The following is a 24,968-nucleotide window of genomic DNA, read 5'->3' as shown; positions in this document are numbered from 1 at the left end:
CACTTTTATTTAAATCATTTATTACATTTCTATAACATATCTAAGATTTGTGTGATTACATAAAAAAGTGTGGAATAACTACAGATACAAAAATCACATAATTTCCTCATAAACTTATTTTGTACCTATGTGTACTAATATAAATATAAACAATAGCATACGATACACAACATCAACATTCAACACAATCCAGCCGTTTAGTAATAAGATTTTCAACAATGACGAGACTAGATCAGCGAAATCGTTAACCTTTTGATAAAGGCATCCTTTTCCAATAAAACAAACAAATCTATTCTAATGGTAATGAATCTCGAAACATTACATTACAATGAGCGATAATGATAAAACAACAACCATTATTAGTAAACGATAACGTTATGTTTATTCAAAGATTAGGGGCGATGCTTCAAAAAATACCATTAGTGAAAACCTTATTTCTATGTCATTATTGACTGGACTGTAAAATAAAATTTTAGATACAACAAAACAACAATTAGCATACGATTCAAATATACAATGAACTAGCAGCAAATGTTTTTACGCATTGATTGAAATTTTAACATCAAAGGTTCACGAGGCAAACCTCGTTGTTGCCTGTCAAAATATAGGTACCCAATGAATCATTCGAGTCAAAAATATTCCCAAATCATAATCACCATCAAAACCTAAGCCGAGTCGCTTCTACAAATTGTTTTCCTTCGTAAGAGATCTCCCAATCAATGGCATCATTAAACTCGTATAATACAAATTATAAAAATCACAACTCTATATCGACCCTGTGTTTTTATAACATTGCTTTAATTTCTAGCTACAGAGGGTCGGTTTTACAAAATTTCTAACATCAGAGTCAAACCGCTTTGGCAAATAAAAATGGCCGATCATTTTGTTGGCCGACATAAATAAGAATAAGTCAAACTTATACTTTCAACATTAAAATAATAATTTCAACTTTTATTAGATTCTTCATTCAACAACAGTTACATAAAAATAAAAATTTCCTGATGTTTTAATGCAGATGGTTGAGAATGTTTAAAAAATACTAAAACCTTAGTCTTACGACACTATACGGCTTGTTTGTTAGTTTTATTTCTATGAGATAAATTTTAAGGAATTCTATCGAATTGAAAGCTTCGTAAACATCATAACTTCGAGAACACTTATTCAGATACAAAAGCACTTCGCGCTTGTCCTACAGTCATCCATCGACAATCGTCGCAGACAAACTGAAATGCTTATTCGTAATATTAAATCGATCACTACTGAGCTACACAAATCACAGAATTGACTCCAGAGCCTGTAGACAAAGTAACATTATTCGAACCTTTCGATTTCTAGTCTTCACGTTTATGTATACTAGGATTTTATTTCAAAACATTAGAACTGTCATTTTCGACATTAGAAATCAGACAATGTGACATTTCATATGTCATGTTGGTATTCGAATACCGTTTTAGGACTTGGCATACATTGTATGTATAGATGCTGCGTGGCTTGGCCACGTAATCTTATGATATCACCGTATTTCTCGAGATGTAAAGGGGCAGTGGATTTTTGGGGCTCTTATTTCGTTATACTCAAGAGAAATGCTCCAGTTTTTCATATCTCAGTTGGGATGGTTTTACTAGTTGTTACAGTTGATTGTTACTTTGTGTAGGCCATCAGATTGAAGGTGCACGTAAGACGACACAACGCAGAGCAGAAAACTCAAAAACTTGACGCAAATAAGGTCCGATCGCACTGGTGCGTATTTCATCGACCGCAAGTGAAATATGTAGTTCAATAAATTACGAAAATTGACATTTGGTTATTATTTCGTTTAATCGCCAACGTGTAATAATTATGAGGCTTGGTAGTGTAACCGAGTACTATCTAAAAATTCTAAAATCCATCCAGATAACAAACATATCAGTTTCATCTGTAGTTCAGCCCCCAGTCGACGAAATACACTTCAATATCCTGCCCTTATTACTTGCTACTCGAGTGTTCTGGGGGCGTAGTGTGAGTTTACGTCAAACGCAGTCGATGTCGACTGCGTAAAAAGTGACATTAAATGTATGACGGATTGTACAGCGCCCCAAGCGGAAACTCTCAAGAACTGAAATCTCGCTCGCTAGTGACGACGTTTGGTGTAAACTCACACTAAGCCTATGTTCAGCGTTAGTCGCCCGCTCGTCCCGGTCACGTGGCGTCTACTTGGCGGCGGCCTTGGCCACGTCCTCGTCGTCGGAGCAGTCTTCGTCGTGTGTGTGCGTGAGCTGGCGAGGGGTCTCTGGCCGCGCGTGAGGCACCATTGACGCCTGGAAGTAGACATGACGTCATAAATAAACATTTAGCGATCCGCACTGACGGTCCGCGTGACTCTAAAACCAGCCTTACCCCCTGAGCTTACTAATAAAACTTACACGCTCGTTGAACAGTGATTTAAAATGTCTTTTAGTGTGGAAATGTCATTTTAAAACAGTGTTCAACAGCTGTGTAACTTTTTATTAGTAAGGGGGTTACAATCCGGTCGAGTTAACTGCGTATCAGAGAAGGAGGTGTACAGGTAAGTGGGAGGGAGAGTCGCATTCCAGTGAGATGCGCACTCCGCAGTTAGCTCGATCGAGTTGTATTGATAAAGATAGCACACAAGCTGAAGTGGCAGTGGACTAGTCATGTTTGCCGTCTTCGACAGACCGCAGCTCAGCAAACATTGTGTAGGACGCCCTCTAGTTATATGGAGACGACTAGCGAAAATGCCAGCGCAGAAAACGAAGACGGGGTATAATGGCGCGTATTGGGGGGAGGTCTATGTGATGTGTGGACTGCCAAAGGTTGATGATGATTCAATTATTTCGTACTAGCTTTCCGCCCGCGGCTTCGCCCGCGTGGAATTTTGTCTGTCACAGAAAACCTATATCGCGCGCGTCCTTGTTTCAAAAACCGGGATAAAAACTATCCTATGTCCTTTCCCGGGACTCAAACTATCTCTATGCCAAATTTCATCAAAATCGGTTCAGTGGTTTAGGCGTGAAAGAGAGACAGACAGACAGAGTTACTTTCGCGTTTATAATATTAGTATAGATGTACAGAAACTTGCTAGACTTATAATTTTTTAAATAAGATTTTATTTTATCATTAATTTTACCTTATCGACGACATCGGTCTGACATTTGGCAGGCACAACTTCTTCGATTGTGTCCTCCGAAAGCGAGTGGACGCTAAATCCTCGCTGGGCGCTGGGATGCCTTGAACTGAAATATAAAAATAGCGTGATTGATATAACGTCGTGATCGAAAAATTACAACATCGTTATCGTAGGATAAGAATACGAAATGACTACGAGATAATGAAAATGAATTTATCACGAGCTAAATAAATCTGCAAGCTGTAAGTTTCTCATAGTAGTCTACGAGTAATGTCGTAGGCCGCTGCCGTAGCATTTACACTGCTCGTAGCCGTAGCTGCTACACAGCTCGTAGCCGTAGCTGTTACACTTTTCGTAGCCGAAGCAGTAACATGGCTCGTAGTCGTAGCTGCTACCCTGCTCGTCGTAGCTGCTACCCTGCTCGTAGCCGTAGATGCTACACTGCTACTAGTCGTAGCTATAGCACGGCTCGTAGCTGTAGCTGCTACCTTGCTCGGAGCCGTAGCTGTAGCACGGCTCATAGCCGTAGCTGCTACCCTGCTCGTCGTACCTGATACCCTGCTCGTAGCCATAGATGGTACACTACTACTAGTCGTAGCTGTAGCACGGCTCGTAGTGGTAGCTGTTGCACGACTCGTAGCCGCGTAACACGATAATAAATCTATAAATCTTTGGACAATTTCACACAGCGCCAGCTAGCCCCAAAGTAAGCAACTTAATGCTTGTGTTATGGGTGCTAGCTTAACGGATATACTACTTATATACTTTTTTTTTTAAATACATACATATTATACATAGTAACACCCAGACCCGTCACAGAAATTAAAATTCATTATTTCAATTTCTGCCCGGCCGGGAATCGAACCCGGGACCTCTCGGCATAGTAGTCCGCTCTGAACCACTACACCAAACGGCCGACTAATGTGTATGTAGCAACGTAGCTTTCATTGTAGGCTACTACAGCCGTGATTATTAAGTTTTTATACTGTTGACTCTACGAGCTATGTGCCCCGCCCACTGCCACTTGATTTTAGCAATTCTGCGAGCTAATATGGGGCAGGAAAGTTCTCGAGTGGCGACCACGGGCTGGAAAACGTAGCGTGGGCAGGCCTCCTACTAGGTGGACCGACGATCTGGTAAAGGTCGCGGGAAGAGCCTGGATGCGGGCAGCGCAGGACCGTTCATTGTGGAAAACCTTGGGGGAGGCCTTTGTCCAGCAGTGGACGTCATTTGGCTGAAACGAACGAACGAACGAACTGTTGACTATAGTCTATCCAATATAGCTTGATTAGAATGACGGCTGTCAAACGAATGTGACTAGTGATGGGTATGTTTCGTAAGGTTCACATAGATGTATCGATAAGTTTTCGAAAAAATGATATGAAAAAATGCACCCAATTTTTCTTCATATATCTTTATTCATAAAAATGACAATTATGATTTAAATTTAAAGACAGTAAAATTTAAAATTCATGTCAAGGGTCTACAACCTAAGTCGTAGTCATTATCATCAGTGTTCTTCAGTGGTTTTTTCCTCTCGCTAGAGGGCGGTGGGCATCTCTTCTAGAGCAACGGTGCTATGAATACCCAAAAAATTACCGGTGATTGATTTCCGATGTTTGATTATTTAAGAATGAAATGTTTTTTGGTTTTTAATAGTGAACATTTAGAAAAACGCATAACTTGACTTATATATGTTAAAAAATTAGTTAGAAAAAAAAATTGTTAAATATGTTAAAAAAATAGTTATAATTTAATATGACATTTGTCGATATGTCCCAACACTAACATTTTTGTAACTCGAGATAACCTTGTAGAGACGTCGTTAATACTCTAGCTTGATTTTTATAATTTCGAATTACTACTTATTGGTGTAATATTTTAACGCTGCATTTACACGAAATTATCATTTTTATTGGAAGCACTGTCGTCGAAAATATTGTTTGTAGGTCAGACGTGAATTATTTCTTGTCCGCCAATATTTTGCTCTCATTGATCGCTACTACAAAGTTATGTCGTTACTTTTGATGACAGCTGTCATTCTAATCAAGCTATATTGGATAGACTATAGTGTTGACGCAATCGATTTTTGTAGATAGCTTAATTAATACCGTCATCTTCATCATCATCACTGACACTCAAGACAGTGGCGCCAACTGGCGAGCGCAAATAACAGCATCACTAATTTGAAAATTATAAATAACTTGATTGAAAAAATCGAACTGCCTAAGGCGGGAATTGAAACCACAATTCAATTTCAATTTCAAATCATCGTGGGTTCAATCCCGCCTTAGGCAGTTCGATTTTTTCAAGTTATTTATAATTTTCAAATTAGTTTGAGATGCGACTCTTAACGCTAAAAATGAAATAACATCATCACTGACCGGTCGATGGTGGGCGTGTCGACGGTGAACCGCTGCTCGTGCGCGACGGTGGACTCGTGCGGCATGAGCATGGCGGGCGCGCGGAACATGTAGCAGAACGGGTAGTACATCAGGTTCAGGAACGACGCCGCGTACAGGTCCGCGTACCTCACCACCTGGGGGCGGGGCAATCGTGTGTACAGAAAAAACAATACAAAAACACCAATTAGGCGGTTATCACACTGCGCCGCGCTCCGCCGCGGAGCGCGTGATTTTCATATAAAAAATCACGCGCGCGGACGCGTTGTGTGAAGTGCCGCGCGTGTTTTCTATACTAACTGAGGTACTTGCATACAATTATTAAATCTGTCGCCCCGCGCTCCGCGGCGGAGCGCGGCGCAGTGTGATAACCGCCTTATAGTTTCCGAGACGGTGCCCGTAAAGCTTCAACCACACCAACGCGTGCAGATCGCTATCGCCGGCGCGATCATAGGGAAATGACAAGTCGCGTGACTGTCATGAGTCGCGCAACCTGTCATTGGCCTTGACAGAACGGGTAGTACATCAGGTTCAGGAACGACGCCGCGTACAGGTCCGCGTACCTCACCACCTGGGGCCGGGGCAATCGTGTACACAAAAAAATACAATACAAAAACACCAATTAGGCGGTTATCACACTGCGCCGCGCTCCGCCGCCGCCGGAGCGCGTGATTTTCATATAAAAAAAATCACGCGCGCGGACGCGTTGTCAGTGTGAAGAGCCGCGCGTGTTTTCTATACTAACTGAGGTACTTGCATACAATTATTAAATCTGTCGCCCCGCGCTCCGCGGCGGAGCGCGGCGCAGTGTGATAACCGCCTTATAGTTTCCGAGACGGTGCCCGTAAAGCTTCAACCACACCAACGCGTGCAGATCGCCATCGCCGGCGCGATCATAGGGAAATGACAAGTCGCGTGACTGTCATGAGTCGCGCAACCTGTCATTGGCCTTGACAAAACGGGTAGTACATCAGGTTCAGGAACGACGCCGCGTACAGGTCCGCGTACCTCACCACCCGGGGCCGGGGCAATCGTGTGTACACAAAAAAAATACAATAGAAAACACCAATTATCTAAATACACTCGACAGCAAATAAATCGCACCTCCCGCGTGCAACTTTCAAACGTATGCATCCCCACTTCCCACTAATATTGACACCATTTAAAAGCCTAGTTTTAAACTTTATTTCATTAAAAGAAAGGTTTTTACCCCAAAAATGTGTCTTTAGAAGGATCTAGAGTCACTTCTTCAAAAAATAGGTAGTTACGCTTGAGCCAACTTTTATGGCTATAAAACTGTTAAGTTGGGATTAATCGCTATCCATCTGTTAAAGAGGACACGTGTGACAATTATTTGGTTTTATAACCATAAAATTTGGTCTTGGTAAGTTAATTACAAATATGTACATTATATTATACTAATTAATTATAATAATACACTTATTAATACCAGTTATAATATTAATAAATATAACGTCAAAAACTAACTATCATTTATCATAAAATCATTATAAAATATCAAATTTGTCAAATTATTATGAAAACAGCCTATAAGCCACTCGCTCAAATGTTAAATGTGTCCTATCCCGTACAAAACATGTTTTCAAATTGTACCTATTCATGCCCGCCGCCGCGCCGCGCAGTGACTTACTGGATGGCTTGTATTTTATTTGCACCTACCTGCTTTATAAAAATAAAAAATCACTTTTAATAGAACTGCTACGCTAAATCGTTTTTGTATTGTTTATTATTATTAAGACAAATTAATCTTTCTCTGTAAGTGATTGCATTGTAATCTTTTTGAGAAAATAAATATCTTTAACCACAAATTTGGTCTAATTGATCCCAGAGGTAAGCCCAAAATGAGGTCTTTTTTCAAGTCACATTTATGGTAGGTATGTGTTAATCATTTATTAAGAAATTAAATTTGTTTTTCTTTAAGGATATTTATTGGGCTTTCAAATAACACCAATATTGTTGGGGCACCATGATTGTGTCAGAAGAAAATCTTTAAAGATCGCGTCGCGGAAGGTGCGGTTTATTTGATGTTGAGTGTATTATTATTATTATAATAAAAGGAGAAACTGACTGACTGACATATCAACGCACAGCTTAAACGGCTAAACGTAGGCACTTGAAATTTGGAAGGGACGTAGCTTAGGTACCGTAGAGGTGTACAAAGAAAGGAATTCCCGAAATTCCCACCCGAACGGGAATTAGCGGGAAAATCCTTTTGTGTGAAAAATCTAAACCGCTTAAGTTAGAGGCTTGAAATTTGGAATGCAGGTACCTTAGTAAACTTAAAGCTTAGTTACAACAGGATATTGCAAAATTCCCACGGAAATGGGAGTTAGCGGGAAAAAACATTTGTATGAAAAAATCTAAACCGCGTAAGATAGATGAAGGGGGTAAAACGGGATCCACGCGTACGAAGTCGCGGGCGGCCGCCAGTAGTTTCTATAATAAAAGTTAGTATCGAGACGGCACCGTAAAGCTTCGTTTTTGTTCAAGCACTTTAGTACCACTATGCGAGACGATTCGTGATGACTCTCGAAAACAGCTTGTAAACATGGCTCAGAAGCGAGATGGGTCTGTAATTCTTCAGTAAGGTGTTATCTCCTTTCTTGAAGAAGAGCACCACCGCGCTTCTGTTCCATGCCTCTGGCGTTATTCCCTCGAGTAAAACGGGGTTAAAGAGCCTGAAGGACCTTCAGTATCGGTGTACCACACGCGTTCCGAGGTTATTCCGTCATCACCCGGTGCCTTGTTGTTCTTAAGTTGTTTGAGAGCCATCCTAATCTCGTATAGGCTGTTATCCAGGATATCTTCGGTGTTGCAAAATAATAGTAGTCATAATTTATTTACATTATCAGTAAATATTTTTTACATCACCCGTGTCGAGCGAGTTCGTGAAGCTTTACTACTCGTACTAATATTATCTACCCCTAGGCCACACACATCGCGATAACCCAAAGACTCACGCTATAGCGATATGTGTAGCTAAGTATTCGCGTATACTTCGGTGCTCTTTTTGTATAGTCGCAAGAACTTCGCTACGACGCACGCTGTATGTCGCCCGAATGTTATCGCGATGTGTGTGACCCAGGCGCTACTGAGATTTCGCCACACTGTTTATCGGGGGCGTAGCTCAGATGGTAGAGCGCTCGCTTAGCATGCGAGAGGTACCGGGATCGATACCCGGCGCCTCCAATTATTTTTGTCTTTTGTTTTTATGACATTTTTTACGACGTAACATTTACGTTTTACGAAAATACTATTAATAAAGAAAAAACATAAAATTACGACTTTATGTAGACTTTACTTTATTTCATATATTCATCAGTGTTCAAAAACCAAAACATATTTTTTTTACAATTCCTATTCAATAACTTTCTAAACTGTGATAATAATTAAAACAGGCTTACGATCATCATTAATAAAACTAATTAATTATGTTGGGCTGTCCGTTCAAATGAAAGACCACGTCTGATGGCCTGCCAGATATGGTCACGGCAATAAGTTCGCGAGAAGCAGTCCAAGGTGTCGACTGTCATCTCTGCTGTTATTCATTTTACTAATTCAGTTTCGCGACAGTACTATAAATATAAACAATGAGGGAAAACGATGATTTTCGTATTACATATTTTCTTGATCTCAAGAAACACACACTATCACCATAAATCTAGTCAAAAAAACAAGGAACTATTTCTACTTTAACAACATTAAAAATGTAGACCAACTTAAATCTTCCCAATATGTAATGGCTCCCAACTTAGTCGTTATGTACTTACCTTTACAATTTAATATTTTTTTCATGTGTATTATGATATCGCTCATGCGCCTATTTCAATTGCGTAATTTGTCAATTACTTGACTTGTTTTTTCTACGTAGTAGGATTATATACTAAAAAGTTTCAGCTTTTATTTTACCTGTGACGAGAAGAATGTCTGCCTGGATCCAGATCTGAACAAAGATCCTAGCATGCCGTACGCGAGATCCATCTTGTGGGTGACGTCACGGATGGCCATGCGCAGTTTGGATATGTCTGGCTTCTCCTTCGTGCTGGAGTCCAAGTCTCTGTAATAAATATAAAAAGTATAAATATATGACATTATAAAATAAGCTCACTGAGCGCAACATATTGCTGTAATACCGTACTCATCTGTAACACGAAAAATATATCTGCCTAAAATAAGCTAGCAGTATTTTTAAACTGCTTCAACCCACTTAAAAATAAGTTCTGTGAGCGGAACATAATGCTGTGATACCGTACTCATCTGTAACACAAAAGATTTTCGGTCCAAATTGACCTACAAAGCGTTGGCAGTATTATATTAGCTTCACAAATAAAGATATAATAATCTACTGCTTGTTTTAATCGACGAATCAGAATTCGTATTGTATGTAAAGTGTGAATGGCAAGCAATAACAAGATTATCAACCTTGTATGGTAAATAATGTGACTGCTGTTTTTTTGTTATCAGTCGTGTTGACAATCGTGTTTTGACCAAGCTATAACAGGTAGTGCAGCTGTACAAACACCTAATATGTTTCTTATAATACCCCATTGTATGTATTAAGCACGACTTTAATACTTTTTGCACACAAAATGTTTACAACTACGAACCGCGTCACACACATGAATATTGACTAATAAGTTCTTAGAATAGCAATGTTGTTAGAATACGAAAAATATTTGACCAAATTAAGATCATTATTATATTAGGAATGTTTATCTATACATTTCATATTACATAGACTTTCTGTAAAGGTATACTCACGATAGATCAATTGAGCCATGTCAAAACACCTGACCCTCCATAAATTCTGACAAGTCTATTACAGGCCATAAAATTACTCACTTGTACATATCACCGAGCTGTATATCAAGGTTCTGAAGCTGTGCGAACAGCTGGCATTTGTCAGTCCACACGTGCAACTCCTGCACTAACTCTGGAACTATCAGGAAGGTCCTCCATCCACCAATCTTTTTAGACTTCAGGATATCTCCGAAGATGTGATCTCCGATGTAGAGGACATCCTTCCCTTTGGCGCTGATAAGCTCCGTGAACACGTCACACGACCCTGGACAAAATAAATGAGGCAGAATGAATGAAGAGTTCATTGTGCGATATCGATTGTTTTGCACGCGACCGTCAAACAGGTGTTTTACAATTATACCGGCTGTTTTCTCTTTAAAAATTCAGTCACTTCAGTTGATAAATAACATTTTGTTGCCGTGTTCCACACTTTGGAAACTATTTCGTCATAATATCGGCCAAAACATTTGCTTATTGGATTGGATTGTTACATTGTTACATCTGGTACAAGAATAACAATGCCACTTAAATTACAAAAACAACCACATCTACAATCATAATTTTACTACTTCAAACTATACGAATATCATAATCTTACAGAGTTATTTATTGGTGCTTGCTAATACTCTGTAGTATGATTAATTGACGGTACTCCGATAAGATAACATACATCAACATATTTTACCGCAGCGCGTCGTCAATCAAAGATCGTTACACATACATTACATTACTCAAGTACTTTGATAACATTATATGGAAAATAATAGATTATTATTACAAGAAGTGATAACGAATTTGAATTGACAATTTATCGGTTATAACCATTCAGTGCGTAATGACACTAAAATGTTTTAATAACGTATTCTAGAGACTTCAATGAATAGTAGACTCAGATCATAGAAGGGAATAGATGTGAAACGGGGGCGTGGCGCGTGTCTCCGCGATATGCCCAGAAACGAACATCGCCCGCGACGCCAGGTTAGTCGCGATTCAGTCGTACTGAGGAAATGTTCTCCGATATTGTTGGATAATGCGTCGTAACGTGCAATAACATAAGTGAAACGAAGAACTACAGGAACAATGAAGTCATTTACCACATGTAAGTATTGCAAATCCATTGGTATTTTGCTTATAAATAAAAAAAACTAAACATTTTTACGAACGAATTCAGTGCCGTGACAATTACTGCGATATCGAAATTAGTGGTGATAAAAATTCAAACACGTTGTACATTGACGATTTAGTTAGCAACCACTTTATGTCATGCGTAACTACTGCGCAATGTATTTTATTTCTTCCGATATCCACTGACGCGTGAAAATACACAGTACGGCCGCATGTGCCGGTCGTAACATAGTGCAGGGCTCGTGTTCTAATACGGTTTCCTATTATCGATAAATAGAAGTAAATTATTATTTTCTATTTTCTAATTTTGAATGAAAAAATAATGAGTTGCTTGCGATTTTTAAGTTTTTACAAAAACAATAACAATAGTAGAAGGGATTAGTAACTGTCAACTATGTAATTACTATAAGAGCTAGTTGAAAGCCTAATATAGGCATTATTTTTGATAAACATAGGCGGTACGAATTTCGCCATAATTAAAAAGTTAATGCGCGATAGTAGTTAATAATAATTACAGTGATCCTGTTATTATTATTAAAGTAAATAATAATATATTACCAATATTGTAAATACATACTGGTAAAAATCGCAAGTACCTACTTAACCCATGACTTTTCATACAAACTTTGTCAGTCTATAACTTCTATACTCCATCGATAACGACATTGAGCTTTGGTTGGGGTAAATTAATATAAGGTAACTTCATTTAGTCCCAATAATTGATTCTGAGTTTTTCGTCCATACAAAATGAAACTGACTCCTTTATGCAAAAATCGTTAAAGAACATAATAATAACGTATAATAATAAAAAGGTTTTCATACAAGCATTTTTTAAACCAATTTCGAGCCTTGCCCCCAGGATTTAAAGTATCGATATCTTATCGACTCCATTTTATCTTTCTTCTCTCTAATTGCTTTTTTCAAAGTGTGCGTCACGTCACGCGGCCATTGATTGGCCATAAGGCACGCCTTCTGGCCAATCACAGCACTTTTAAGCCGGTTGCACATGTTGTCGTAGACTCTCAGTCGCTTTGTTTTTACACAGTTGAATGTGTGTGTGGGAGCTGTGGTGGGGGAAATGTGGGGACACTGGTTCTCGTTGTAGTTACGCGCGACTTCATATCTATTCTCTTTCTATGATCTGAGATAGTAGACCTAATAAATAACAGACTAGGTGTAATTCAGCCAGTGCCTGAGGTATGGGAGAGGCACGGGTGAAATTGACATATTTTGACGTGATAGAGCATACAAATCTGCCCCCCTAGACAAAACGCACTTTTTGATCGAATCGAAAATCAAATCCGTCAAAACTCCATATAAAAAAGGGGCTTTTCGACCACTTTTCGACTGGTTTGCTATTATAATTTGCACTTTGTCTAGACCCACTGAAGCATAACTGAAGTCTCGCTGACGTTTAACGTTTTAAAAACACACTTCCGTCCCAATGATAGTATACACAGAATAGTATTCTATCTATCACACTTTTCTAATCTTACTTGGGCATTTAAAAAAATTACCACCTAAATGAAAAAAGTAATTTCAAAGTTTCTAAGATCATTAGTTCAAGACAAGATGGTAGTTGTGTTACAATAAAAAGATTATGCAGCTTATCTCAACAACGTAACATCCTATATCATAATCAGCTTCATTACCATTATTAATTCAGCCACAGGACGTCCACTGCTGAACTTAGGCCTCCCCCAATGATTTCCATATCGCGCGGTTGGTAGCGGCCTGCATCCAGCGCCTTCCTGCTACCTTTATGAGGTCGTCGGTCCACCTTGTCGACACACGCTTTGTTTTCCGGTACGTATCAGCTTACCTCCAGAATACACGAGTCCCTCGTGCAGCGGGCCTACGTGATGGCCCATCTTCAGGGCTCCGGTGCGAGTGTCCACCTGCCTCAAAGTGGTGCCTTCTCCGAAGAACAGCGGCTTCTTGGCGTCCACCACGATCCAGTCGAAGTAAGTCTTCCAGTTCCTGTGAGGCTCGCCGGGCTGGAGACAAAATAAGGGAATCGTGAGATGTGCAAGTGGGAATTAGGATTCCCCCTTTAACAGTCATAGCACAGTCAAATTTTTCATTGTTTTTAGACCTTAAGACAAGCGAATAAGGTTCAAAATACGGTGGGAACTATATTCCCTCTGCCTTATAGAGGTACATATTTTCAAATAAAGAATTAGCTTTCAGGAAACCATTTTGAGACAGAATGATAGACAACGACAATTGTGGGATGGTCAACTGGGAATTTGAAATTTCTTTCGGAAGCAACTCCAGACGTATTTTTAGCAATTGCGTAGGTACTTTCAGAAAACTTAGTATTTAGACAAAAAGGTTCAGCGATAAACATGTCTATTGGAACAATCTTTGCTCAAGTTTTCAATTAAAAGAAAAAAAAACACTATTAAAATAAGAAAAAATAAAATCGTAGGTCAAATGAATGAAAAGATTTGTAATATTACCTTAGCACCATGCGGGAAATCAAACAGATAGTTCATAATTTTATCCGTAAAATTGAATTCACTATTCGTCAGCAGGAAAAGCTTAGCTCCGCTCTCTGTGATTCTCGAGAGGAACATTGGCAGCCTCTCATCCTTCTTCAAATACAAATCCAGGTTCTCTGTAGTCTTCTTTTTGAGATCGCCGTGAATGTGAACGTAGTCTACTGCGCTCCTTACGTCTTGGAAGATTGATTTGAACGACATTGCTAGATCCCCACATCGTACTCCCGTCTTCTCTCTACAAATGAATGAAAAATATAAATCTGTTAACAGCCATCCATAACCCTTCGAGGCCAGCGAATTAAATCATAATGATAGACAAGCTGTATTTTCGATACCCATCGGTGTGACGTCATTGCAAATTTAATTGGCTAAATGTCAACAAATACAGTTTTTATTTATACCTAGTCTACAAACTACATACATTGGTATTGGAACTCCCTCATAAAGTTTACTGTGGTTATTATGGCCTATTAAATTGTTGTTCTGTCAACACTCACCTCGTGTACTGCGGCGAATTGGTGAAGAAATCTATCAAACATGCTATCAAGTAGGTCTCTGGTAAGTTAAACAACGTATTCAGTACGTATACTCTAGATTCGTCTAGCGTCAAGAATTTGTTAGGATATAATTCATACACCTGTGAGCTGAAATGAAATAATAGATTAATAATACTGACACATAATACGTACCTACTATATTATCAATGACACGTCATGTTAAAACGCATTACTTACTGTTTTAAAAATTCGAATCCATGCACGCATACTAAAATGTTTCCGTATGCGTCTACCTTTAACAAGTTACCATATAATGTGTCAAACCATAGGCCTCTGTAATAAATAATACATTATCATTAGTATCAAGGTAACATCTGATCTTTTTTAATCTTCAATGAAGTGAAACTTACCTTACTGGAAACGAAGGGTCATATTCAAATTCTAAAATTTCACGAGGATATCCCTTGTGTACTAATCTTTCTTTGGTTAAATTAAATCCTAACGTTTCATACTGCGGTGATTTGTATTCTGTAAACAAACATTATAAATAGAAGAGATACGACTAAAATAACAACTTAATAAATATACTAGCGACACGCACCTGCCAATGTGTAGTCCATGTCAAATCCATAAAATTTAACATTTTCTAAATGTAACGATCTGTTTACAAATATTCTGAAACAAAGAAAGGAGTGTCGTCAGTAAGTTTTTAGAGATTTGGAATGGTATTATTAAAATACCAACGAGCTGGAAATATGACAGAAATACGAGTGGGTATGTAACGAGGTGCGCGTGTCGCCCGCTATCGTTTTACATCGATGATACATTAGCGAGTCATACAAAAATAATGTCTAAAACTAGAACATCGTTGAGTGTAGTAAATACGACTTCTATTTATGGAAAACCTTTTTTTATTACAGACTGCCAGCCGATTACAGCTAACATGCACAAGCGCACGTGAGACGAATTTATATCTAGTCCACGCTATTTGACTGTATAAAATTAAGAAGCACACTTTATCACCGACTTTGAAGTTCGTATTTATAGCTGCTGTTATGTGCATGTTCAATTAAAAACATGATAAGTAACTCGTAAGTAATAAATTCAAAATTATTTCTTTTCAGTAAAAATATGTTTACAAAACCGTTGACGTGTAGATTTAAGGCGATTGTTAATTTCCTTGAACCCTAACAGCAGCAATTACTACATCGAAACTCTTGATTGCACGATAAGTGCTTTAATAGTTCAGCTGTTAGGCGGATGGATGGGCGAGTTAGAGTTGTTTAATTCATTCACGCACGCAACCGATCTAGAGCACTTCAGATAAGGATTACGTCAGATTGATACTCTCAGCCGTGATAATAAACGCGAGGAGCACGCAGTGTGTCTTTTTCCATTCATAACAACGGAAACCCCAACACGAACAACGGAATCCTAATTATGTCATGGAAAGTTTAGTTCAAGAAATCGATAAAATCATCAGCCACCTACACTTTACGCTGCATAATTCTCTCGGAAAATTACCAAGAGAGAGTTACCTTGTAGTAAAAAATAGTCAGCCGTTAATCTTGATGAACCTAGTGACTGACAGACTTACTGTCTAGACGTTGAGATTAGATCAGGAACAGATTATTAATGGCATGCAATAATCAAAATGATATCTGCCAAAAAGTCTGTCTTTGAAAACAGAGCAGAAAGTATTTTAATCGAAGCAAGATAACATTTAAGGTGTTGGTTAGTTAAAGTCAACCATGAACTAAGAATGCCAAGGACGTTCTGTTACGTGCGTGTTTATCGTCACACAATTTTATACTAAGCTTGTAGCTTGGTGGTGAAGATTTCTCTTCAAGAGAACTGTCATAGAAGTAGCAATAATTTTACAAACGAAGTTCCGCGAAAACTCATTACGAATGTTGAGAACGGACAGACAGCAAAGTAAAATAATAATAACTACAATGTCAGAGTGTATATTTTTGTTACCTGCCATTACCTATGCGAAAGCTTAGTCAAATAACACGGGAGTTAAGAGCTACTGACCTACTTGCTTTGTTTAGCCGAATGTTCGTGACAGGAAATGTAAAATTGGAAACGTGGCGGACATAATAGTTAGTGTCGTCAAATATACATGATCCTCATTAATTACATACAGTGATCTGCATAATATTATGCACCTGGTTAATCCAGCTGGAATTTGAAGCGTCACCACGTAAATATAAACGACATTGAGAAACGTGAGGCAAAGTGCTAATCCAGATTTAAACATTGGCGCCGGTGGGTGTAATGTTCAGATTAATAATGAACTCGAAGGGTGACATCGCACGCGCAGTGCTCCATGTCTTCCCGACACAGAAGAATTCCAACAGAATGCCAATACTGGGTAGATCATTTACACCTACCTATTACTGATGTATACTAATTGGAAGATTTTGTCGTGTCCGTGTGTCAATTTGAATTATTGTCTCGATGTTATGTTGCTACCTCATTAGCACTGAAGATCATTTACTGCGTGTAAACATTCCCGATATATTACCTACTCTCGTTAAACCGATTTACGAAAATACAGAGAAAATACTAATTAATTTCAAATATAGAAAGCTTCCTTTCCCTTCCGTTTTTACAATCGATCAATTAGTGATAAACTCGAACTTATGAATCATAGATCTTTCAATGCTTTGCGTAACTCCAGACACATTTAACACGAGCAAATAAGGCACAATTTGTTCAGCTAGATTAGTAAGTAGTATAACGTTCTTAATTAGTTTTAGGTGGGTCGTGCAAATTGTTTTTGGCCAATTCCATTTTATTTCTATGACGATATAACACGACAACGCTAAAATAATACAGTCAAGGATATCTTGTAAACTTACTCGTTGGGTGCTGCCGTGTATCTGTCGCCTTTGCCGTAAGAGGAGCCGTTAAGCAGGACGGGGTCCTTAGGCACTTTTACAGTTCCGTTTGCCATGGTGTCTTGAAACTTCATGGCATATCACTCACAACAACAGTTATTATATTGCCACCACGCTCTGCTTGCTTCAGCTCAAACGAGTCTTTATCGGCGTAGCGTACGCTTTCGAATGTAATTAACGGTTAAGCAATTCTCAGTATGGTTACCTATATCACTCACTAAGTATAAACAAAATAACTTGATAAATTTAGAATTCGTGTCGACGCATGCGTTGCTATGATTGCAGCATTCGCGTCGGAAGCGTTTGGACTGGTTATCCTTGACAGTAACAAGGTTAGTAGACCGGTTTCAGCTAAAAGAGTTATCTTTTGTGATGAATATCGTAGATTGTTACTACTGTCCACAAATCAGTGAGATTTAGGCCCAAATCATAAAATATAAAGATATCGACATAAAAAGATAAAATTATAGCCATAAAAAATTTCAAGTCTTGTTCTGAATATTTTTGCATAGCTAAGAATATGATTAACATACATTGAATCCTAAAAATAGGTGGGTGATTAACAGAACTTTTATGGAATAAAAATTATAATGAAGTTATCATAACGGGCACTGCCATATGTTGGTATTTATTTCTTGAAATCTAGATAGAATCGGACGCAGAAGGTATCGTTGTGTTGATCTAAATGTCGCAGTTTTACAAATTCACTGAATTTTATTATGCTTTTCTATTTTGTGCAAAGCATTACAGTATAGTGTGGTTACAGGAAAAAAGATATGCTATGGTTTGTTCCTGTAACACAGTTTAATTTAAACTAATATTGCTAAGTGTAGATATTATAGGATACACAGATAGGTATCGTGAATGGGCTCATTGGGGGCCGGGATGGGATGCAGGGCGCATGGGGGAACCGCTGCCAGCTCCGCCAATCAATATAGCACTCAAACCCATAACAGACCGGCTAATTTGACCAACGCATTCGCTCACTTGCATAAGGAAAATATTCATATCAACCTCGCAGATAGAACATAAAATATGCCGTGGCGAATTCATTTATACTATGTATGTAGGTGATGTAAATAAATAGGTACTGAGAAGGTTTTAAATTTTAAATGATAGCCAGATGAAAACAAACGAAGACAAAGAAATAAATTCAATCCCCCTGAGTCACCGTCACATTCACAATAACAACTTCTGATTATGTTTTGTTTGAAAACAAACTGTATGAGTAGTAGGTAGGATGACGATTCATCGCGATGCTGCAAATTTGAATAAACGCAGCACTTAGTATTTAATCTGGCCCAAAACCTATTCAACTAACTGGTTAAACTCGAAGTCAAGTTGCACAACAAACACAACCTGAATGCTACTGCGCATTAACATGCTAATGATTGCCAAAGTCAAATAGAAACACTTTCAAACCCACATTCTTGAAACTCCTAGAGTTACTGTCAAAGATACCCATATCTACTATCACCGATATTACAAATCACTAAATAAGTGTATGACGCGTGAAAGTTGAACGATATTCCGCGTCCTTTATCTACACAATGAGCGTAATAAGGTGAAATAAACCGAAGCATGACAACAACACTCACAATACAAAGAATACGTCACGTATCAAGATCGCTCTGATAAGGAAATTTAATCAAGTTACTGAGAGCGCACTTTACGGCGGGGGCGTCCGCGTATACTGACGCTCCGGCGGCGTCGACGTAGCCTATACCCAACAACATCGGCCGCCGCTTCCCCCACACCACACCGGCACAACAGCTGATTCACTTGCTTCATTCACTTAGTCGCGACATGACATTATTGTATTATGGATAGCGACGCATACAAAAGTTATTCATACACATCCTGCGAGTTATCACGGCACGGAAAACAAAATTGTTCATGGAACCAATTTGCAGTTAGAGCTCTGTTCATGTGCATGATAAGCGGCTATTCTTATCGTTCGCAAATAACGCCAAACATAGCGAGAAGCAGCTCATAGCTTAGGTGTTGTTGATACAAAATGAACAAAAAGTAATTTTATTTTACGAATACTTATTTGCCCCTTAAGAAGTTAAGACGGATAATTAATTTCCTACTTAAGTACCTACTCAGTACTCACTGATTAATGGATGTTTATTTACGTACGAAAACAAAATTCGAATTGATTTTCTCCTTAAAATCCTTGATAACATGTTATTTTTGAGGGACGAAAACGAAAGGAAATCTTTACGCAAGAGGAACTTTGTAAGCTTTTTTTAAAGAAGAGTCCATTGTGCTCTCAATAAATCGACAAGCATTTCTTTTTCTTTTTTGTGTCCGCCATTATCCAATTATCTGGGGTGCTACTCGTCATGCGGCAGGAGTCAGGACCGTATGTCATGACTCGTCTGCTCGTTCAATTGAACAATCAAATAATGCTTTATTAGATAACATAAAGAATTATGTATTGTTTACTTTCTTCCAAAGTTCTTCAGCTTAGTTGAATTTAAGGAAATAGTGATATATTATTTCTACACAAATATGGTGATAGATAATGGGTCAGCAGTCATCAGTTCACCACCCACCACTGATCACATTAACCTGATGGGTTGTGGATGATGATTTATGGCTGAAAACTTAAATTTTCATGACAATTTCAATCTTATTAGACGTACAAATGCGAAAATTGCTTCTTTGTTACTTGATCGAGATATTTGTTACTTATCTCCTTATATTATGCTATTCCTTTTCCTTATAAAAATTACCCATGCCATTATCACCAATGAAAATAAATTTTTTCGACGTGATAATATCGATTGGGTGACAGGTATCGGTATTAAATAAGACAGTCGGTTGGCAACTATAATCAGACTACATAACTACCGTTGCTAATTTTATACATGGTATGATAAGAGATTCTCTCTGGAAAATACCTAATTAATTTATTAAATTTTATACAGAATCGGGCTCAGTGGCGTGCATTGGGGAAGACATATGAAAAGCCGTATGCGGAACCGCTGTGCCGTATGCTTTGCACTGGAGGGAAGTCGAACCTTAGCTTCGAACTCCTTAGGAGCAGTTCTTCTGATTAATTTCGTTGCGGGTCCAATGACAGTTTATCTTTCCCACTCAGGACAAACATGACCTTCACTGGTTGGGATTTGTTTGGCAGTCAATCTGTAGATCCTGGCTACACAGGAATTGTAGCGGTGGGAAGAGAGGTGGGAGTAGTCCCGTGCCGTATGCTGAAGAAGAATCTTGAAATCCTGAAATCCTCTTGAATCCTGTATCCGGTACTGGATTTAACAGTTAATAAAGTCAAGCTCAAATGTTGAAGCTTAGTCGATAAAATGGCAAAGAACATAAAAAATAGGAAAATATTCAAACATCTGTCCAAAATACATGACCTTTATCTAAACATGCAACAAAAGCCGTTTGCTGAATAAGAATTAAGAAGAGATAAAAAAGGCAATGAATTGCTGACCAGCAGTGGACGTCATTTGGCTGAAAACGACAACGACAAGGTCACGTTACGAAATACGTTGTTATCAATGCTATCACTTTCTAGAGAAGCATGATAATGCCCGTATTAGCCTGTGAGTACATCACCCACTGGAAGATTTTTCGAGATACGAACGGTCCAAAATCACCAATGAAGAATTTTTATCGAGATGTGGGTGGTGGCGTGATGAGTTTATAAGAATCAGAAATGGTTTTTATGCAATAAAATAATGAAGGAATCAAAACGTTACATGGGTGCTTTTTTATATAAACTTGTGCCTACAGTGAAAGAGGTTTTTTAAGTCATGAAGTTATTTTGAAAGAAAGGGATATTTTAGTTGCAAATCCGGTAAATTCTGAGTACACACTTAATTATATACTTTAGCAATTAACATCGGAACCACGACACAACGTAATGATACACGTGTAAAGTACAGTCTTGTTATGTTTCAGTGATAGTAAAACACACTAAAATCCATTTATCTATCATGACAGAATTGGTTGGAGTAAAAAATCTTTGTGTATTTTCTCGCGATAATTTTGAATGTTTGAGTTTGTTAAACAGAGACAGTTACATATTCAACATTATTTAAAAGTGTGGTGTAGAATCATGTTCTACGCGCACGTTAGCCCACGTTGCGGGCACGCTGTGTGGTGTGGTCACTGGTGGTCCGTGCATCACACGCGCGCTTTCATACACGCCTTTGCTAAATACTCAGTAGAGCCGCAATAATCCTAACTAGATAAGATCAGGCATTCACCATGTGGTACTTAAATAAAAAATTAACACCAAATGGCATAATCGTTATCATCTATTTATATTATTAATGTATGTGCCCATCTTCCGCAAAACATTGATCTTAAGGTCAAACATGGAGATGACAACAGCAATGCAAATATTTATTTCCAACTAAAATGTATTTACGGATCAAGCATGTTAATTGATGTTTCTAAACAGCATCACTTAATTAATTGGGCTAAAAGGTAAACTTTCCTGTAAGATAAAAAATTTCTCTACCTGTGCTCGAGGACTCTCTTATCAAACCAAGTGCTGTGCATGGTAGATAGCGATTCAGCAAAACTGTCTAACTCTACTTCACTCTTGTCCGATTTCAACGGCTTGTCGACACCAACTATGTATTTGTCAGGTATTTCTACGGCTTCATCCCCAGCATAAAACGTCACAATTGGTTTCTTTTTAGACGAGGAGTTCGCGCGTGCGCGGATGTCTTGCGGATTCACAGCGGGGGTCAGCGGGTACGCACTCTCAAACGCATCAGGCATTTTAATTGTGGAATTTTGTACTACTTGCTTTCAATACAAAATTCTAATTGTTACTGTAAGTAGCGAGATGAAGAGCAAACAAGTAATCGTTACGCCGTGACCTACCCAGCGATAACTCTTGAGAGGTCGCGTCAACAACTGATGTAAATATTTAAAAGCACTCAATATACACGTCCGAAAACTATTTAACTTCGCTTGTCCCAACAAAAACGTATATGACTTGATGAATCTGACGTAATAGTCTGAATAATAAAAATATGTTGGTAAATTAGCACACGTTATCAAACCAAAAATAATATATTTACGCACACAATTGAAGTGTAAAGAAAATTATTTCAGAATAATCATTATCTGAAACGTGATTTCAAGTGAGTATTGTTCTTTATAATTTTAATGACTGTACTATGACTTCTTATTCACGTGATTTTAACAAAGAGCAATGGTAAAATTTTTGAACAAGAACTTTTCATAAGTCCTTTAGGATTTTCCTTTTAATCTTTTTCCCTTTTTAATTTAGATTGGTATTTACCTCAATTTACTCAGTGTGGGATGATGACCATCCTTAAGCAGTCAAATATCAGCTCATTATTATAAAAAGTGGCGAGTGAATATCGGCTTCATTTGAGCAAGGCATGGACGACACGATGTAATCTTATCATGTCACTAGATCGAATTTGAAGACGAACAGTCGTGTATCGTCTAAACTCGATAAATGGCGCGATACAATTATATATTGTGTCCTTTATCGTGTTATATTGCTGTCTACGTGTTTTGTGAGCTTAAGAGAAACATTTCACAGGATTAAGGACGATGGAGCTTATGGAGGTAGTAGCATTTCGAGATTTTTCTGAGAAAAATATGGAATTTGAAAAGTTCTTAACAGCTTCTTTTAGGATTGGGAGTATCGTACCTACATGAGTGACAATAAGCTATCGTGTTTTGAGATACAAGCCACTCTCTTCAAATTAAATTGATATCCTGAATTCAGTTAGGTAATTGCTGTAGTGACATTGAGACAGTGAGACCTTTACAGGTTTTTATAATAGATTGAAATTGGTGTAATCGACTTTGTAAGAGCCTATAGTTGATTTGTTATACAATCTGTATTGTTTTTTTTCTGCTGTGATTACGTACGCGAAAGAATAACAGAACTTTTTATAATTTTGCGTTTACCATTCGTTGTCAGTAGGTTGAACCAGAGTTGAATATCGTATTTTGTTTGTTCTCTGAAGATCGCTCTTTGTACCACAAATGCAAATAAGGATCAGTTTGATTGTTAGTTGCGTGTTTTCGAATAAAATTTACATTCGAAACTATCCGTGCGTAAGGCATGTATCGCACGTATATAATTGCAGGATAAACGTTATCGAATGGCGGATTTACACTGCGCGGAAATTAGTCGAGTCAAGTCAAAAAAACAGTGGAGTGGGGCACCCCACTGTTTTTTTGACTTGACTTGGCTAATTTCCGCGCAGTGTAAAAGCGCCTGAATATAGTGGCGCATACCATGAACCTGTCGCACTTCGATAGCTGCAAAAATACGTGCGTGCGCAGGGCCTAATAATGCGCGCTGATATGCGTGCGCCAGATATTTCGGCGCCAATTCCACGACAGTACGTTCTATGCTATGTTCAGCCCTCTGTTCTGTATGAATGAAATATTAAGACGAAAACCCAAAATGCCACCTAAAAATTCAAGATTCGTAGTAATATGAATCTTGAATAATCAAGAAATTATAAGGAATTTTGGTAAATCAGTCAAAAGTCAGTATACCTAGTTTTCAAATTAATATTTATATGGAATACTTATAGTTTTCCACTACTATTCAATGTAAATAGATTTTCAATGAGGAAGTTAAGCTAATAAGAAATTGAAATTTCTTAAATTATTGTACCACCAAATATTAAATCATAATCAGGATTTCTTTCTACATTGAATCAATAATTTTGGTATAGTACTTATTTATGTACTTATTTTGCACATGTATCATGTTGCACTTCATTCGAAAATGATGTCTACTTAAAAATTAATATAATAAAGTATGAAATAGTAAAAATTATGTGTAACTCACCTGTGCTCAGCCCGGCGATAGTACTTCTTGGACACTAATGCATTCTCTTGGGGCAACTGAGTGACACATTCCCTGTTCTTGCAGGCTTCCATTCTTGTTCCAATAGATGAAGGCTTCAGCTTACAAAGGATGTAGTTCGAATAATATGGTCTACGGTATATCAGTTTGCTTACAATGGTACTTGTAAGCTGAAACATGCACTTAATCTACTCTGCACGTCTGGATTACCTGCACAGAAATATTAACATTAACACGACGCATTACGCCAACGATTCATTATGTTTTTAAATAATCTTAAAAATAGACATTAGTAAAAAAGAGCAAAATATTGGCGACGAAAAAATATTTTACATAACGCATTAACAAATAAATCTACATGTCAAGATGATATTGATGCCCAGAAAACAAGTAGTCTTCTCAATCATAGGACTTAATTTAAATTATTGCTATGTAATTCACACGCACTGCGGTAAATATTAATCACTGCATCAAAATAACTCACAACAAGAAGACCAAAATAACTTGCAACAAAGTATTGAATAAAATAACACTAATCAGAATTAATTAAATATTTACACTACAGTTAAAATGATAAGAATTTTTTAGTTCGGATTATTAAAGAATTTATGCCACCACCTTTCCTTCCACTTATTTTCCACAAACAAATATTTTTTGCAGCTGCACAATCGCAATCTATTTTACCGCTTGTCATTTGTCATTGACTTGACTTTTTTTTTTATTCTTAAGAAAAAGG

General features: G+C 38.0%; 1 protein-coding gene and 1 non-coding gene across 3 annotated transcripts; one reads left to right on the top strand and one right to left on the bottom strand.

Moving 5' to 3' along the window:
- Positions 1-3: 3 nt before the first annotated feature.
- Positions 4-24,844, bottom strand: LOC135076184 (cytosolic purine 5'-nucleotidase). Of its 2 annotated transcripts, XM_063970655.1 has the most exons (13): positions 24,680-24,844; positions 24,215-24,442; positions 15,078-15,151; positions 14,887-15,004; positions 14,714-14,809; positions 14,477-14,623; positions 13,938-14,214; positions 13,298-13,472; positions 10,393-10,615; positions 9,460-9,607; positions 5,512-5,666; positions 3,128-3,233; positions 4-2,297 (listed from the first exon to the last, which is right to left on the bottom strand). In XM_063970655.1, the coding sequence occupies exons 2-13, from the start codon at positions 24,409-24,411 to the stop codon at positions 2,190-2,192; spliced, it is 1,824 nt and encodes a 607-aa protein (XP_063826725.1). In that variant the 5' UTR covers positions 24,412-24,442; positions 24,680-24,844; the 3' UTR covers positions 4-2,189. The 2 variants fall into 2 exon arrangements, with proteins under 2 accessions (XP_063826725.1, XP_063826726.1); XM_063970656.1 differs by lacking the exons at positions 4-2,297; positions 3,128-3,233; positions 5,512-5,666; positions 24,215-24,442; positions 24,680-24,844 and adding exons at positions 5,928-6,100; positions 21,878-22,210.
- Positions 8,667-8,739, top strand: Trnaa-agc (transfer RNA alanine (anticodon AGC)). The gene has a single exon. It is a non-coding gene; the product is annotated as a tRNA-Ala (tRNA).
- Positions 24,845-24,968: the final 124 nt, after the last annotated feature.

This window comes from Ostrinia nubilalis, chromosome 11 (assembly GCF_963855985.1).
Source record: "Ostrinia nubilalis chromosome 11, ilOstNubi1.1, whole genome shotgun sequence".
NCBI lineage: Eukaryota > Metazoa > Arthropoda > Insecta > Lepidoptera > Crambidae > Ostrinia > Ostrinia nubilalis.
The sequence above is the reverse complement of the archived record's forward strand: the minus strand, read 5'-3'. Positions and strand labels throughout refer to the sequence as shown.